Source organism: Tursiops truncatus, chromosome 13 (genome assembly GCF_011762595.2).
Source record: "Tursiops truncatus isolate mTurTru1 chromosome 13, mTurTru1.mat.Y, whole genome shotgun sequence".
Lineage (NCBI taxonomy): Eukaryota > Metazoa > Chordata > Mammalia > Artiodactyla > Delphinidae > Tursiops > Tursiops truncatus.
The window spans coordinates 25,200,847-25,216,428 of record NC_047046.1 but is presented as its reverse complement, the minus strand read 5'-3'; the positions used below and the strand labels follow the sequence as shown (position 1 = coordinate 25,216,428).

Below are 15,582 nucleotides of genomic sequence, written 5' to 3'. Positions count from 1 at the left end.
ATCACCGGGCTTGCTGCCCCTTCCCTGTTGGCTTTGGCTTGCTCTGTCGGGGAGAAAGGTCCAGCCAGGGCTTCACACCCTTCCCACAGCAGCCTGCACCCCGGAAAGATGTCCCCCAATCTCTCCTGCCCCACCCCCATCTTTCTCAGGAGCAGCTGGGAGGCTGTGGAGAGGAGCCCAGGGGGCGCCCTCAACCTGGGGTCTGCAAGTCCCAGTGATCTGTACTGTCACTGCAGACCCACCACACGTGGCCTTCAGAGACTGGGTAAAAGTGTTGGCTGAGTTCTTCCCCATCGCGGTTACGTGTGCCTGTTGCGGTAGGAATACTGTGCAGTGGTGTATAATCACTACTGTGCATCTCTTCCCAACCCTGCATTCAGATACATCACGTTGGTACCTCGAAATTGGCCATGGTGGGAGTATTTACACCACAGAAATCAGTAAATGCTACAAACGAAGGCTTTTCCCTCCTGAGAGTCAATTGTCAAACACTTACCAGAGCACCACTCTTGGGGGAAACCCCGGGAAATTGGTGCCTCTGGTGAGTGACTTGGTGGCCTCCAGGACAGGCGGGCCAGGCAGTGTCAGAGTGGCTGTGCACGGGGCAGTGGCCAGGCCTCTGGCCGAGAGGCTCCGTGGGAGGCCCCTCTGTTCCCCAGGTGCCAGGGTTCACGCTGCCGCCTCTGTCCTTCTCTCCCCAGAGCGCAGCCAGGAGAGCACGGCCGTGGCGCTCTCGGACTCCAGCTCGACGCAGGACCTCTTCAATGAGCCTGCCAGCTCCCTGGAGGGTTCCCAGAAGCCCTACATAGAGAAGAGGCCGCCCGCTCCCAGTTCCCAAGTAGGACCGCCCGGGAAAGACCTTCAGGGGGCCGCAGAGGAGAGAGGTACGGAGACCTGACTCAGTGTGTGGGCAGTACTGCTGGGGTGTCCTGGGAGCCTGGGCAGCGCTGGACAACGTGGGTCCTGGCCTCTGCCCTCACGCCTCTGCTGCTGCCCGGGGACCTCGGTTGGCTGAGCCACTCACTTCCCTGGGCCCCGCTGTTTCCCATGTAGGATGGGAGTGATCCCAGGCCCACTTCTGGGTTGTGGGGTCAAACGCGGTGTCTCAGGCAGGTGCGCGCAAGCGCCTGGTATGCGGTGGGCGCTGGTGACACTGTTCTTGTTGTTAGGACCCCACTGTGGCCCCGTGTGGGAGAGCCAAAAAGCCTTTGGATACTATATGTCACAAATGTGCTTTCTTTTTAGCCTGAACCCTTCCTTTCTTGGGGTGGGCCCTGATCTGGCCCTGGAGTCTGCCTAGCTTCTGTGGGGCCCCCAGGCCCCACTGTGGAAGTCAGTGGGCAGAGCCCACTCCCGGGCTTGCTGGGAGGTTGCAGGCAGGCCGGCGGCCCTGGCACTGCACTGAGGCCGTGGCTGGTCAGCCGGCCGTGGATTCTGAAAGCTTTCCCACTCTGGCCGGGCCGGGGCACACAGCCACTTGGTGGACAGTAGCAACAACAGCAGCCAGGCCTCCCAGCCTCCCCAGGGAAAAGCACTGGCTGTTCCCTTTTACTGGAGAAGAACCTGAGGTCCAGAGAGGGTCAGTCTGCACCCTTATCCACTACCGCACGCTGCCTCTCCGGTGGGCTGGAGGGGCGGGTGGGCTGGGGGCGCTGAGTGTGGAGCGGGTGCTGCCCTCGGTGGTGGTGGTGGCCACACCTGCCCTCTTCGGGCTGCTTCCCCATTCACGTGCACGGCCTTGAGGCGGGCAGCCCCGTGCCACCACCCACAGGGGCACCCTGAGCCCAGCTCGGAGCCCCCTTCTCAGCTGCGTGCCAGCTGAGATATCCTGTTTCATCAGGGAGCAGACTGGAGGCCACGGAGGCCTCAGCTGGGGGCTCGGGGGGCAGAGGCAGCGAGGGCCCACGCCTCCTGCCCCTGAGTCGCCTGGGTCCAGCTCCCATCCAGCAAGAGTGTGGACCCAGCTGTGCTGATCGCTCACCAAGGTGCCCCTGTCGCTGGTGGTGGACTGCCACGGGGAGAGGGCCTAAAGCCGAGGTGACTTTCTTTTCTTTGTTCTCAATTCAGGAAAAGCCGAGGAGTCCTCGGAGAGCACGGAAGGCTTCCGGGCCACAGAGCAAGGCAGCCAGAAGCCTGCTGCCGACCCCCCGGCCTCCGCTGGCACCCCTGCCAAGCCCCCAACTTCTGTGTCTGCCCCGTGGGATGGGAGGAAGAGAGGGGACCCGCTGGGGGAGCCAGCTGCCTTCCCCCCGGGGCTGCCGGCCGGTGCAGAGGAGCAGCGCCAGTTCCTCACTGAGCAGTGCATCGCCTCGCTCCGCCTGTGCCTCAGCCGCTTCCCCCAGCACTACAAGAGCCTCTACCGCCTGGCCTTCCTCTACACCTACAGCAAGACCCACCGGGTGAGCACGAGGCTGAGGGAGAGGGGTTGATGCATCGGAGCTGGGAGAGGTTTCTGGCGGCAGTGGCGGGAAGGATGGGCGGAGGGCCAAGAGGCGGGCGGGCTGGAGGTGTCCAGCCTTCCAGGTGACAGGTGACAGGGGCAGGCATGGGGCTGCTCCCCCAGCAGGACCACATGCTCAGATTCTGGCTTTGGGGTGAGGGACGGGGGACGACAGGCTGTCAGCTCCTCCCTGTGAGGGCCTCACTGGCGGCTCCCTCCCCCGTGGCCTTAGAGCCCGCACCCCCCCACCCGCCCCGGTCCCCCAGGCTGCCTCTTGCGCGGACCTCCTGGCCATCACCCTGCCCTGGGCTCACCTCTCCACGCAGCTGCCGGCCTTTGTCACTGGCTCCGCGCGTGGGCTTTGGCACTGGCAGCCTCCTCCAGCTTGGAGGGCAGATGATGTAGGGGCTCCCGGCGCTTCCCAGCCAGGCCTCTCCTGCTGGCGCTTAGCATTTGTGCAGGGAGTGGGGCCTGTCTGCTTTCTTTCACTCACACTTGCCCCTGAGGCACTGGGAGACAGCTCCCACAGAGCTACGTTGGGGCGGTGGGGGGAGGGGGGCGGGGAGATCAAAAATATGCAAATGAGCAGATAAAGCAAGTCGCATCATGACAAACCCTACAGGGAAGACAGTGGGGTGCACATGGGCTGGGGTGCTGCTGCACTCTGGGAAGGTACCCTTATGCTGAGACCCCTAGGGTGGCCACGGGTCCAGTGGGGATGTGGCGGTCTCTGCTGACCTGAGCTCAGCAGCCAGAAGCTGCTGGCCCCCGGATGGCTTCTCTGTGGGACGTTTGAAGAACTAGGGAGGGCAGTTGACCTGAGATGGACCCTGGTTGTGACAGGAAGGTCCTGGATGGGGTTCTGTGGGGACCGGCTGGTGTGCTCACGTGACTTGGTTGGTGTTCATGGAGCAGAGCAGGTAGAGCAGTTGGCAGGCCTGGTGGGGGGACCTCAGCAGGGGCTCCGTCTCAGCTGCAGGGCGTGAGGCTTTCCCAGCCACCCATCGCTGCCTGGCCTGCACTCAGCAGTGCACCTGACCTCCAGTGCCCAGGCCTTCTAGACCCAGGCAGACCTGGATTTTAATAAAACTCCCACTCGGAACAGTCTGTGGGGGCCCTGTGGCTGATGCTCCCCTTCTCCAGAAGCAGTTGCTGAGGCGGGACGTAGGGTACAAGACGCCTCTTAGGGAAGGGTGGCGGAAGTCACAGGGTTGGGTGAGGGAGAGCTGGGCTGCAATGTGGGCCCCATGGAGGCCTGCGGCGCGCCCACTCCCGCCTCCCCTTTGAATGGCTTTAATCTGAGTACGGGAGCTGTGCCCATAAAGGGCTCCACAACCTGTTCCCTTGCTGAGTGGGCTTTTTAAAAGTGAAAAACAGTATTTATGTCAAAATTAAAGAAAAATTGGAGAGGGGCTATTCATAGTTTTGCCAGTATAACAGAGTACGCTGCGTGTGTCTCTTCTCTCAGCTCTTGAGCACTCACACCGTTGACCATCGGGGGTCGTGTCCTCTGCTTGAAGTCACGGAGCCCGGCTCTGGGAGCCCAGGCCCTGTCACTCCACTGCCCCCCAATGTCGTGAGTGTGTCCATGCTCACAGTTGGCCATTTGCTCTTTCCTCGAATTCCCCCAGGTCGTCTGGGTCCCCTGTGATGGTCTGTGGCGGCCATGGGGTGGGGTGGGGTGGCTGGACCGGGTGGCGGAGACGAAGCTGCCCAAGGTTGTCTGCTCCCTGGGCATCACACCCCATTTCTGCATCTCCTCGGTCACTGTGTGCCCAGATTCGCCACGTGGTTCTTCCAGAGGGTGCACTGTCTCGACGCGTGAGCCCCCCTTTCTCCTGCATCGGCCATGGAGGGCCCCCAGTATGCACCCGGGCCTGGCCACGCCCTGGGGGTAGCGTGGGCTGCCATTTGCTTCATCCAGAGGCTTTGCTGAGCAGTTTGTGAATACCTCACTGCCTTGAGGGCTGAGCGCGGGAACCTGTCGAGGCAGCCCGCAGTCCTGGGGGCGTGGCCAGAGCTCTCAGCTGAATCAGTCACTGAGCAGCAGCGACCACTTCCCACGCAGCTGTTGGGTAACAAACGCTTCCTGCCGTGTGGGCTCAACAGCAGCCTGTTTCTTCATCAAATCCGCCTGTGGGCTTGGCAGTGGCATCTCCCCGTTGCCATCTCATGGGTCCGGTGGCTGCCTGGAGCAGAGAGGCCCCGGTGGCTCCTTTGTGCTTCAGAGGACACTATCAAAGTGAAAAGATGATCCACAGAATGGGAGAAATATTTGCAAGTCACATATCTGATAAGGAACTGGTATCTAGAATATACAAAGAACTCTTACAACTTGTTAATTAAAAGGCAACCCAATTTAAAAGTGGGTGGGACTTCCCTGGGGGCGCAGTGGTTAAGAATCCACCAGCCAATGCAGGGGACACGGGTTCGATCCCTGGTCTGGGAAGATTCCATATGCCACAGAGCAACTAAGCCCGTGCACCACAACTACTGAGCTTGCGTTCCAGAGCCTGTGAGCCACAACTACTGAGTCCACGTGCCACAACCACTGAAGTTTGCACACCTAGAGCCCATGCTCTGCAACGAAGAGTAGCACCCGCTTGCCACAACTAGAGAAGCGCGCGTGCAGCAATGAAGACCTAATGCAGCCAAAAATAAATAAATAAATAAATAAAAATGGGCAAAGGGTCTGAATAGACATTTCTCCAAAGAAGACATACAAACAGCCAATAAGCACAAGAAAAGATGCTCCACACTGTTACCCATCAGGGAAATGCAGATCCAAGTGCCCTGAGATGCCCCTTCACCCTGCTGCAGTGGGCTAGGGCCCAGGCCTGTGTCTGTTTAGGACTTGTTTGGTTAGGGCTGCCCCCTCCAGGAGGGTTGGCAGAGCTGTGCCCACCACAAGATCTCTGGGAAAGCCCTGACCGATTCATTGTCAGCTTGTGCTCTGCTCTGGGCGGTCCTCTATCCTCTGGGCCACCAGCTCATGTGTGGGACCCTCAGAGCCTCTGAGGAGTGGGCAGGTGTGAAGGGACTGACCCTCCTGCACAGGCTGTGTGCCCTTCTGTAGGCGCATGTGAGTGATCGGGGCCAGGACCCGGCATCACAAGGGCAGGTGGCCCCAGCACAGAGCTGCCCACCTGCTTGCAGCCCTGCTCCCCTCTGGGCACATAAAATGCCCCCCACCCCCCAGCCTCTCCACGCAGACCCCAGCCAGGTTCTTGTCAGGCTTTACTTGTGTGGTTTATAAAGTGAGAACTCGATGTTTTTCTCAGCTTAGGAACCTTGGTTATGCACTTCAAAGTCTGTACCATGTGGTGTGAAGAGTGCTGTGCCTTTGGGGCCAGAGTCAGCGGGACAGATGGGCCTCTCTCCATGGTGTGGAGCCCATCGATTTGAGTAGGTCAAGCCCTCTGCCAGCCGTGTGCGTCACAGATACTGTTGTTCACGTTTGGAAAGAGGGGTGAACCCATCACCATGTCGTCCCACGGCCACCACATGGCAGGAGTGCCTATGCTTGGTGTGCCCTCCAGGGTGCTCACGCATTCTGCAGCAGGCTCCCTGGGGAGGAGAGTGGGGCGAGAGGAAGTGGGTAGGAATGGGCGCAAGAGTGTGGCCGTTTGGACAGGGCGCCCGGGAGGCCTCTCTAAGCAAAGACCCGACAGTCGAGGGCCCAGCGAGGAGCTATCAGGGAGAGGCCTCCAGGTGGACACACAGCCAACATGCATGCTCCGGATGGGGCTCAGCCCGCAGCCTGTGTGACTAGCCGGACAGGAGGGGAGGGCCAGGAGGCGGCAGAGCTCAGGAGGGCCGGTTAGGTGGGAAGGAGTCGTGGGGTGTCATTCTGAGTGAGGTTAAAGTGTGGCAAGGCTCAGGGGAGGGGGGGACGCGTGTGGCCGTGTGTGAGACTCGGGCGGCTGTGGGGAGAGCCAGTGGGGTGGCCGTGGGAGCCCAGCAGGTCGCAATGGCACCATCCAACCGCTGATCTGAAGAGCCGTTAACGAAGGAGACAGCGGCCTGGGCTGGGGGGGCAGTGCAGGCCTGGGTCAGCCGCAGTGCCCCTGGAGTGTTTGCCCTTTGGCGGCCAACCCTTGGCAACCCCTCAGGGAGGGAACTTGGGAGAGAAGCTCTCTGGCCTCACCCCCACCCCAGCCTCCTACCTCCCAGTGCTGCCTCCCACCTCCCAGTGCTGCCTCCCTTTAGCGCTCAGCAGTGGGAGGGCAGAACAGGGGCGGTGGCAGGGCCAGCTCCTGGGAGAAGGTGTGGGAAGGGCAGGGAGCTCTCCCCAAGGCGCCGTGTGTGTACACAGTTGCTTTCCTGTCTGCATTCCTGGGGTTCTCCAGCTGATGCTAGGTGTGGCCTGATGGCCACCGCCATCCTCCAAGTGGGCAGTGGAGGCCCAGAGAGGCGGTCCAGCTCTCCGAGGCTGCCAAGCACTTCCACAAAGATCCATGTGCACCACCCCGCACCTGCGTGTAGCTCTGTGAGCAGACCCGGACCTCTGAATGCCTGTCCGGGAGACCAGCGGGGGGTGTTTTCCACAGAACAACCTCATGCTCCGGCCTCCCTGGCTCCTGAGTGCTCAAGCAGTCCTTTCCTGGGCTCCCTGGTGTGCTGAGCCATGGGTGGGTGGCTGCTCTGCCCCCTCCAGTGCCCTGGGCTCCCCCCTCCCCAGTGTGTGTTTCAGTCTCTTTCTTGCCTCTGGGCCTTAGTCTGTCCCCTCGGCTTGATGGGCTGCATTTCCTTCAAGCTCAAACTCTGTCCATCTTCCTTTGATGGTTCTTTTTTTTTTTTTTTTTTGGCTGCAGCCGGTCTTAGTTGCTGCACGCAGGCTTTCTCTAGTTGCAGTTAGTGGGGTCTACTCTTCATTGCGGTGCACGGGCTTCTCAATGCAGTGGCTTCCCTTGTTGTGGAGCACGGGCTCTAGGTGTGTGGGCTTCAGTAGTTGTGGCACGCAGGCTCTAGAGTGCAGGCTCAGTAGTTGTGGCGCACAGGCTTAGTTGCTCCATGGCATGTGGGACCTTCCTGGACCAAGGATCAAACCCGTGTCCCCTGCATTGGCAGGTGGATTCTTAACCACTGCGCCACTAAGGAAGTCTCCTTCCTTTGATTCTTTTCTCAAATATCTGTCCCACCTTTCTATGGACCCCCTACTGATCTAGACCCTGAGGAGCCATCAGTGAAGAGGTCAGTCTGTCCCTGCCCTCGGGGCTGACAGACAGCGGGGCGGTGGACGAGGCTGTTTGAGGGCTGTGGGGGTGAGTGGGGCGGCACGTGGGTTTGGAGGTCAGAAGACGGGATGGGGTGGGCCTGCTCTGAGGGAGGGGCGCCTTCAAGCAGAGGAGAGCCCTTCACCAGGACCCCTGCCCTTGAGCCGGTGAGGGGCTCCAGCCCGGCGAGTGGGGCCAGGTCACATGAGGCCTGAGAGGGGTCGCCTGTGTCCCTGGGGTAGCGCGGTGCCGAGCACAAGGCAGAGGCAGAGGCAGGTCTGCGACATGACCCCCATCCCACCTAACCCCCGCGGGGCCTAGGGAAGATCCCGGCCTTGGGGTTCCGGCCTGGGCCAAATGCAGGCTCTGCTCTGCCCTTACTGGCTCTGGACCTCAGGCAGCGCTGGAGGCCGCTCTCCTTGGCAGTTCCACGTGGTGAGGGTAACAGTCACGTGCTCTGCCTGGGAGGCACACGTCGCTGCAGGTATGCGGGCAGGTCAGGTGCCCCCGCTGGCCTGTTGCCTGTCCGTTCCCCACGGGTCTCCTTGTCCCCATCAGCTCCATCTGGGGCCTCGGATGTGAACCTTGATAAGGTCTCCTGAGCCATTGGTCAGTTCCGTCTGGCCCACCTGGGGGCTGCCCAGAGCCTGCTGTCTGCCGAGTCTGTGGGAGGCTGACAGGCCCGCAGTTGGGCCCACGCTGTCTGTGCTCTGCTGGGAAGGCGTGCTCTCCAGTCCATGAGAAGTCCCCAGAGAAGGCCTGGCTTCTCACCGTGCCCTGGGTTCCACCAAGAGGCACCACTGCCCAGAGAGCAGCGGCCTGAGCACTGCACAGAGCACCCCACCCCCGTCCCAACAAGCACGCATCCCCGGCGTCCTGCAGAGCCCCAGGTCTCCCAGGCTCACGGTGGCAGCCGACACCCTGACAAGTCAGGCTTGACCGTTTGGGCCAGTGGGGGCATCCCCTGGCAGAAGGTAGGGGTGCTGGGTCCGTGCAGCAGCTTGTGAAGTTGTCAGGGTGTGGCGTCCCTGTCTGTGCCCTCCTCAGGCAGTCTGAGGCCACAGTCTCCTAGGTCAGCTGTATTAGGCAGGAAACCAGTTCCTGAAACGCACCCCACAGCCAGATGATCAAAGCCGGCGGCCGGGGCCACTGGGCGCTGCGGGATGGATGTCTGCAGGAGCTGCTGCTTTGCCCACGCAGCCTGGAAGGAGGGGACTGCCTCCCTTCTCCGTGGGCGCCCAGAGTTGCCCACACACTCACTTCCAACCTACTTCTTGCTTCCCCAGAACCTCCAGTGGGCCCGCGATGTGTTGCTAGGTAGCGGTATCCCGTGGCAACAGCTGCAGCACATGCCGGCACAGGGGCTCTTCTGCGAGAGGAACAAGACCAATTTCTTCAACGTGAGTAGTCTGCCTTGTTGATTTCCGCGGCTGCTGGCTGCCAGCGCTTTTCATGGAAGGAGGTGTGGGAATGGACCCCAGCGTGGGCGTTCCCAGGACACGGGATGGCAGCGGCCTCAGAGGGCAGGCTGGGTGGCACAGTTGAGAGTGCGCCAGACTCGGGAGTGAGGCCCTGCTTGCCGAGCGACTTCTGGCAGGTCGCTGCCCCCTCTGGGCACCGGTTTGCCAGCTATGGGGAGAGGCCTGGACGAGCTCGGTGGTTCTCTGGGGCCGCGGTGGGCAGTGGTGAGAGGGGCTCTAGGCCTGTGCCCTGCTTCCCCTTGGGGTCCTGGGCACCTGGAGATTCTGATTGGAGGCTGGTCTGCTGCTGAAAAAAAATGAGTGTGGCCAGTGCTGGGTCTTCAGTGCGCTTCCAGCTCTGATGTTCCATGCGAGGTAGAGACCCACCCTCAGACAAGACATGGCCCATCCCTGAGGCCCCGTAGAGCCCACATCTGCCCCTCCTGGCCAACCCGCCTGGCCTGGGCCTCCCGTATTTGCTCTGCCCTGCACAGAGACCACTGGCCCCTCACTCTGCTCCACCTATGGGTCCTCACCCATCCTCCTCACCTGTCCTCAGCTGGGTGGCTTTGGCATGTCACATGGATCCTCAGAGCTTTGGTTTCTTCTGTATTTTTCTTGCTTCCCTTTCACATCTAGAGAAGCCGAAGGGCAGGATTGGCCTGGACAGGAGCCGAGGGGGTCTTGAAGGGTCTGGAGGGATGTGGCAGAGTCTGGTTCTTGAGCCATATGGGCAGAGTGAGGTCCCTGCTGAGAGCCGGCCAGGTGGTAGGTGTCTGGATTCATGGCTTTTCTCCTCTCCCAGGCTTGAGCAGGGGCTGGGCAGGGGCTCCGAGCCTGGGAGCCCTGCTCCTGCCAGCCCTCTCCCTATGGGTATTTTATAGACAAATGGTAGATCAGTCTGCATGGTACCAAGGGGTTTGCTGTGAAAGAGATGCTCCCTCCCACCCAGATGCCCAGGCCACAGCCACTGTCCCTCATCCTGCTCGCTTTGGAGCCCACGCCCGGAGACGCACACAAGGGCAAAGTGCACGTGCTCCTGCCCCTGGTTTTTCTTCACTTAAGCGTGTGTCTTGGAGGGTGTTTTTTGTTTGTTTGTTTGTTTGTGGTATGCGGGCCTCTCACTGTTGTGGCCTCTCCCATAGCGGAGCACAGGCTCCGGACGCGCAGGCTCAGCGGCCATGGCTCACAGGCCCAGCCGCTCCGCGGCATGTGGGATCCTCCCGTACCGGGGCACAAACCCGTGTCCCCTGCATCGGCAGGCGGACTCTCAACCACTGCGCCACCAGGGAAGCCCTTGGAGGGTGTTTTTGAACTTGCTGTTCTTTTTAATAGCTGCCTGGTCCTCCCATGTGGATGTCCAAGGTTTACTAACCACCCCTATTGATGGACGTTTAGGTTGTTTCCAGTCTTCCACTGTTGCAGACAATGCTGGTATATATGTCTTTGCACACGCGTCGGGGGTCCACTCCTAGAATACACTCTGAGAGACAATTCCTGGGGCAAGGGGTTTGTGGGGCCTTGAAGTTTTAGCAGATGCTACCCTCGGATCCAGCTCCTCCCCAGCCCTGGACTTACTGACTTTCTCTATTATTAAATGGTTTTATGTTTGCTTTTCAGTGGGTGAAAAACACTTGCGTTCTTTGTGAGTGGGACTGTGATGTCATGTAAGCAGTTTTAATTTTTTCTGTGTAGTTTCTACTCAGGTTCATTTTCCTATTGGATTATTGGCCCTTTTGTTATTGATTTATAAGAACTCTTTCTATATTAATGAAAGGGGCCCTTCTTCAGTGTTCTGCAAAACTTCCTTCTGCAGTTGCTGAACCAGAGTGAGAGTCAGGCAGGTGGCTTGGTTCCCCTGAACTCCTGCTTGCTCTCCTTACACGTGGGCCTGAAGAGTGACTGAGGACCCAGTTAGATAAGGGGAAGTGCCTCACTTGGGAGCTGGTGCATGGTTGGTGCTCCGGGAAAGTTTCCCTCTGCCCCCCGCCCCCACACACCACCACCCCCCCCCCCCCCGCCCCGTGGTGCTTTGCCCTTAAAGCCTGTGCAGTAATGTTGCAAGGAGGGACCCAACCCCCCTTTCTTCCTTCCGGGTCAGGCACCAGCCTTCCTAACAGCGGAGTTTAGGAGGCCAGCCCCTCAGATGCCTGCTCCCCGCAGCTCCTCCCATGGTTTCCAGAGCCTTCCAGAAATGAGTCCCACAGGCTGAATGGGACGTTTTGCACGGTTTTGCCTCTTCTGGGTCAGCTTTTGTTTCTTTGTGCATCGCAGTGAAAGGTTAACCTCTGGGCAGAGGGCAGACAGGTGATGGCACCCCCTTGTATGCAGCACCCGAGGGACAGGCACTCAGGCTGGCTGGTGACAGCACGGCCCCTGCTGAACCACCCACTCTGGCCTTGCCATTGCTGCGGCTGGACCTTCGGGGTGGACGTGTCTTCCAGCCACAGCTCGCTCCCAGCGCCTCAGGGAGTGCTGGCCCTGCACGCATTTGTGGGACAGATCTTAGCAGGAGGGATGCCTCCTGCCTTGTTTACGAGGAGTGTTCAGGGCAGCCCTCGGCTGACTGCTGCCCTGGCCAATGTGCTGGGCTGACAGCTGGGCTGGGGGTCAGGACGAGCAGGCTGGCTCTTCTCCCTTCCAGTGCTGGGGTTACTGCCCGGGCCTGGGGTGGGGGCGGGGCAGGGACTGGCCCTGTGAGCAGGTGTGGGGAGGTGAGGGCAGGGCCATCCAAACCCCCACCACCCTGGGCGGTGCCGTCATCCTCAGGGCCTGGGCTAGGAGACCTGCCTCTTAACTTTTACTGGCGATTTCTGAAAATCATGTGAGCCACATTGTCATTGGGCCACATGGTCATTGCAAACCGTTCAGACACACAGCAAAGCCCACACCCTTGGTCTCCCACCCCAGGCCTCCTGCCCTCCTTAGAGGTACCTCTGTGAGCGGCCGGCTACTCCCTTTTCTCAAGTGTACGTGTACCAAATCAGACAAGTTTGTCATTCTGCTTTAAAAAATATGCCTGCGTGTATATGTGTATGGGGGGGGTGCTTTTTGGTAACTTGGGCTTTTTCGCCGACACTAAGTCTTGGGGACATTCCCTGTAAGAGATGCAGGCCGCCTGTGGCTGTTTGTCCTCTGGGTCCCGAGAAGGTGCTCGCTGCGGGTCTGTGGACCGTCTCCCTGACAGCCCGTCTCCAAGCACGTCCTCCTGGTGCGGCCAGCACCGGCTGCCGTGGGCCCTGCCGCAGGACACTCGCGGGCTCGCCCCTTTGTGCTTGCCCGGTCGTGCAGGCCTCTGTAGCATGCTGTGGGGCACAGGGAGAGAGCGGGACCCTCAAGGAGTCCGGTTGACTGGAGGCAGGGCTCCCATGGGTAGTGGGTGCTGCTTGGCCAGGGAGGGGGCCAGAGGGAGGCTGGGGCTGAGGCTGCGCCGGCCGGGGCTTCTCGGGGAGCATGAGGGGCCGGGCAGAGGGCTGGGTGCACAGGGGACCGGTGGCCTGGGCCCTGCGGCAGAGGCCTGGTGCACAGCAGCCCAGCCATGCGGTGGGACGAGCATCTGAGGGAGAGCAACGAACTTGGCGCATGTCCATCACCCCCCCCCGCCCCAAAGACTTGACTGAGGTACTGGCTCCCACCCACCCCTTCTCTGCCGTGGAAAATCCCGTCTGTGGGCCATGTGCCGGGCAGGCTGGATCCTGGCCCTGGGCTTGAGTCTGGAGTGGCCGCAGCCCCACCCAAGGGCCCCACACCCCGCCCTCTCCCGACAGGCAGAACGGTCTGGCCTTTGCCAGAACAGGGCCGGGAGTTGTTGGACATTGCTGGTTGAAGTCCTGCGGCCCTCCCCGCCCTGGCACGGCTTGGCCTGGGCCCTGGGGAGGGACGGGCAGAAGGCGTGTGGCCACATGACTCAGCGGTGCCTCCTCAGGACGACTGTGCAGGGAGCTGGGACCCCATGGAGGACACAGAGGCCTAGGTGGGAGGCAGCGAAGCGGGGCTGGACCTGGGGGTGGGAGCCCTCTGAGCCAGTGCCAGCCCTGAGGGGGCTGCAGAGAGGGGCTGTCCGTCCCTGGGCAGAGGAGACCAGGAAAGCAGAGGCCACGGGCTTGTTTCTGAGTGCCTGGAAGTTTCCACGGCTTCCTGGGCAGGTGTGTGTGCCCCTGGGTGGGGGGCCCGTGGGGGCTGGAGCTCTGTCCAGGGCAAACTTCTCTCCCACTGGTAGTTGATTCGGAAACGTTCCCATAGTAACCAAACCAGAGATGGCTCTCCCTCCTTCCCCAAAATGTTTGCTGATTTTAGCAAGCAGGTTTTTTTTCTTGTTTCAACCCAGTTTCCAGCCACCGTGAAAGAAGCAAAGGGAGCGAGGGCCTGGCCGGCACTGTTCCTGCTTCCCAGGCTGTGCAGGCGTCGGCGACTGTGGCCTGAGTTTGAGGGAGCGGAGGGGGAGCGCTGGCCTGCGGGGCCTCCACCACGGCTGCTCCCGCCCCATGAAGAGGCCCGCCTCTTCATGGAAAGCAGCCCACGGCTGGCGGTGGCTGGCGGCCCTCAGGGCCGCATCGTCACCGAGAAAAGCACAGACTTTAGGCCCCAGTGGGTTTGGCTCCCAGCCACTCACCCCTTACTCAGCCCACACAGGGCATGGGGTTGCTCATTGGCAGGATGGGCATGATAGGTGGACAGGAGCCCTCGGCACACTCTTGGCCAATGACACAACTCACCCTTAGGACAGGAAGTCAGCCTGCTCCGGGCCCTGGGGCTTGTCTGCGGATCCGGTGGTGCTTCAAGAGGGCAGTGCTGGGGACCAGAAGGGACCTGGTTGGAGGGTGGAAGGGCCTGCCCTGGCTTGAGTGGGGCAGCCTGAGATGTGGATGTCGCCATCCCCACCCACCACCCACCACCTGGGCCCCCTTCTGTGTGTCCTGGCTCTACTGTCAGTGCCTGTGGATGCAGCTGTGTTCCTTCTTGTCACTGCTGCAGATGCCACTGTCTGGCTGTCCCGGGGCGCCTCTACCTGCCCTCTCCCCCGTGGATTGGCGGCTTCAGTTCTTCACTGGTACAGGAGGGCTGCTTCTCCCCGGTGCCAGGGGCTCCACGACGAGCACTCCTTACCCAGTGCTCCCACGCACGCCTAACGGCTCTGCCGATCTGGGCCAGGTGCCTTCCCGCCGGCCACTGCCCTGCCCCTCCGGGCACTCAGAACCGAAGGAGACTCTGGCTCTCACCAGAGCCCAGGCCTGTGCCTTTGCCTGGGCTCTGGTGTACTCTCCTCTGCAGCCACCACACACCCTGTGGTTCTGTTTGTCCTGACTCCAAGTTGCTTAAACTGATGGGAGATACAGTCATCAGGAGTCATCTTTGTTTCATTAAGTGTTTGTGCCCTGGAGCCTGGTGGCTCACTGAGGGTCCTGATGTGGGAGGAAGGGCCCCCTGGTTGGGCAGCCAGCTGCCAGACAGCTACCTACCAGAGCTGGGGGAAGGAGAGAAGGTCTCTAAAGCCCCTGGCACCCTGTGCTTCTTGGCAGGAATCCGTCCCACTGATCCTACTCTGACTTGCTACCGGTTGGCTGTGTGACCTGGGGGGTCCCCCAACCCCACCCAGTTGCAGATGCCGGTGTTACGGAGGGGCAGGTGCAACGGGCCCACCGCCCAGGCCAGGGGCCTCTGAGCCCCAGCTATTGCCCAGCCCCAGGTATGGCCCACTGTGTAGGTCAGGCCTCAGCCAGCACCCTTCCCCCAGGGAGAGAGCCCATGGTGCTGGGCAGGGCCTGGCCTCTAGAGCTCAGTGCGCCTGGGCATCCCTAGGTGGGGGCCTCATCTAGAACAGCATTGCCATTGCCCCCTGATGCACCCCCAGCACAGTGCCCGGCAGGCGGGTGTGCCTGGTAAATATGAATCCCTCCCGCCCTCTAGAGGTCCCTGGGACGAGGTCAGCTAGGAAGCAGCAGCCCCTAGCGAGGGGGCGCCCAGCCCCGGCCAGGCCCTGGGGTCTGTGCCTGGGACAGCCACCTCCTGTTGCGGGGCCTGACTCGGCCTCTCTTCCCCCGCCCTTCCAGCTCAGCGCCGGGTGGGCCCGTGGGCAGCCCCTGCCTCACTTGCATACACCCATTGACTGAGCCAGTGGTACCGCCCCCGGACGCCAGCCTCAAGTTCAGGGCCTTTGGAGGCTCAACCCAGGGAAGAGGTGTTGGTCTCCACCCAGTTAATTATACGCACCCGCCCCTGGCAGCGGGGCTTTGTGCTGCCTCCTGGCAGTAAACAAGCCACGCGGCGTGTCCCTGTGGGGCATTCCGGCCTGCGGGTGCCCCGGCATGGCTTCTCCAGTGTGGAGTCTGCCCGCCCGCTTGGGCCGGGGCCAAGACAGCCAGGAGAGGAAGCGCCCGCCTGACAGCAGACCGACAGCTTTTCCGAAGTTGGTCCCGCCCACGTCACCTTCCCTCCACTCGGGCCTGGCTGTGGACCCGATCACCTT

At 61.3% G+C, this 15,582-nt stretch overlaps 1 protein-coding gene and 1 long non-coding RNA gene across 13 annotated transcripts in view; one reads left to right on the top strand and one right to left on the bottom strand.

Moving 5' to 3' along the window:
* The window catches only part of CABIN1 (calcineurin binding protein 1), a 97,944-nt gene that overhangs the window by 50,603 nt on the left and 31,759 nt on the right, over positions 1 to 15,582 (top strand). For 8 of the 12 annotated variants that reach the window (XM_073790359.1, XM_073790357.1, XM_073790358.1 and 5 more), the window contains 4 exons: positions 702 to 884; positions 2,068 to 2,399; positions 8,943 to 9,056; positions 9,756 to 9,884. In XM_073790359.1, coding sequence (XP_073646460.1) covers positions 702 to 884; positions 2,068 to 2,399; positions 8,943 to 9,056; positions 9,756 to 9,884 — 758 coding nt within the window. The remainder of the gene's footprint in view (positions 1 to 701; positions 885 to 2,067; positions 2,400 to 8,942; positions 9,057 to 9,755; positions 9,885 to 15,582) is intronic. The other 4 variants (XM_073790361.1, XM_033837329.2, XM_033837325.2 and 1 more) reach the window with 1 other exon arrangement.
* Positions 4,411 to 15,447, bottom strand: LOC117307652 (uncharacterized). Its single transcript, XR_004521502.2, has 3 exons — positions 15,327 to 15,447; positions 13,832 to 13,907; positions 4,411 to 4,674 (listed from the first exon to the last, which is right to left on the bottom strand). It is a non-coding gene; the product is annotated as an uncharacterized lncRNA (long non-coding RNA).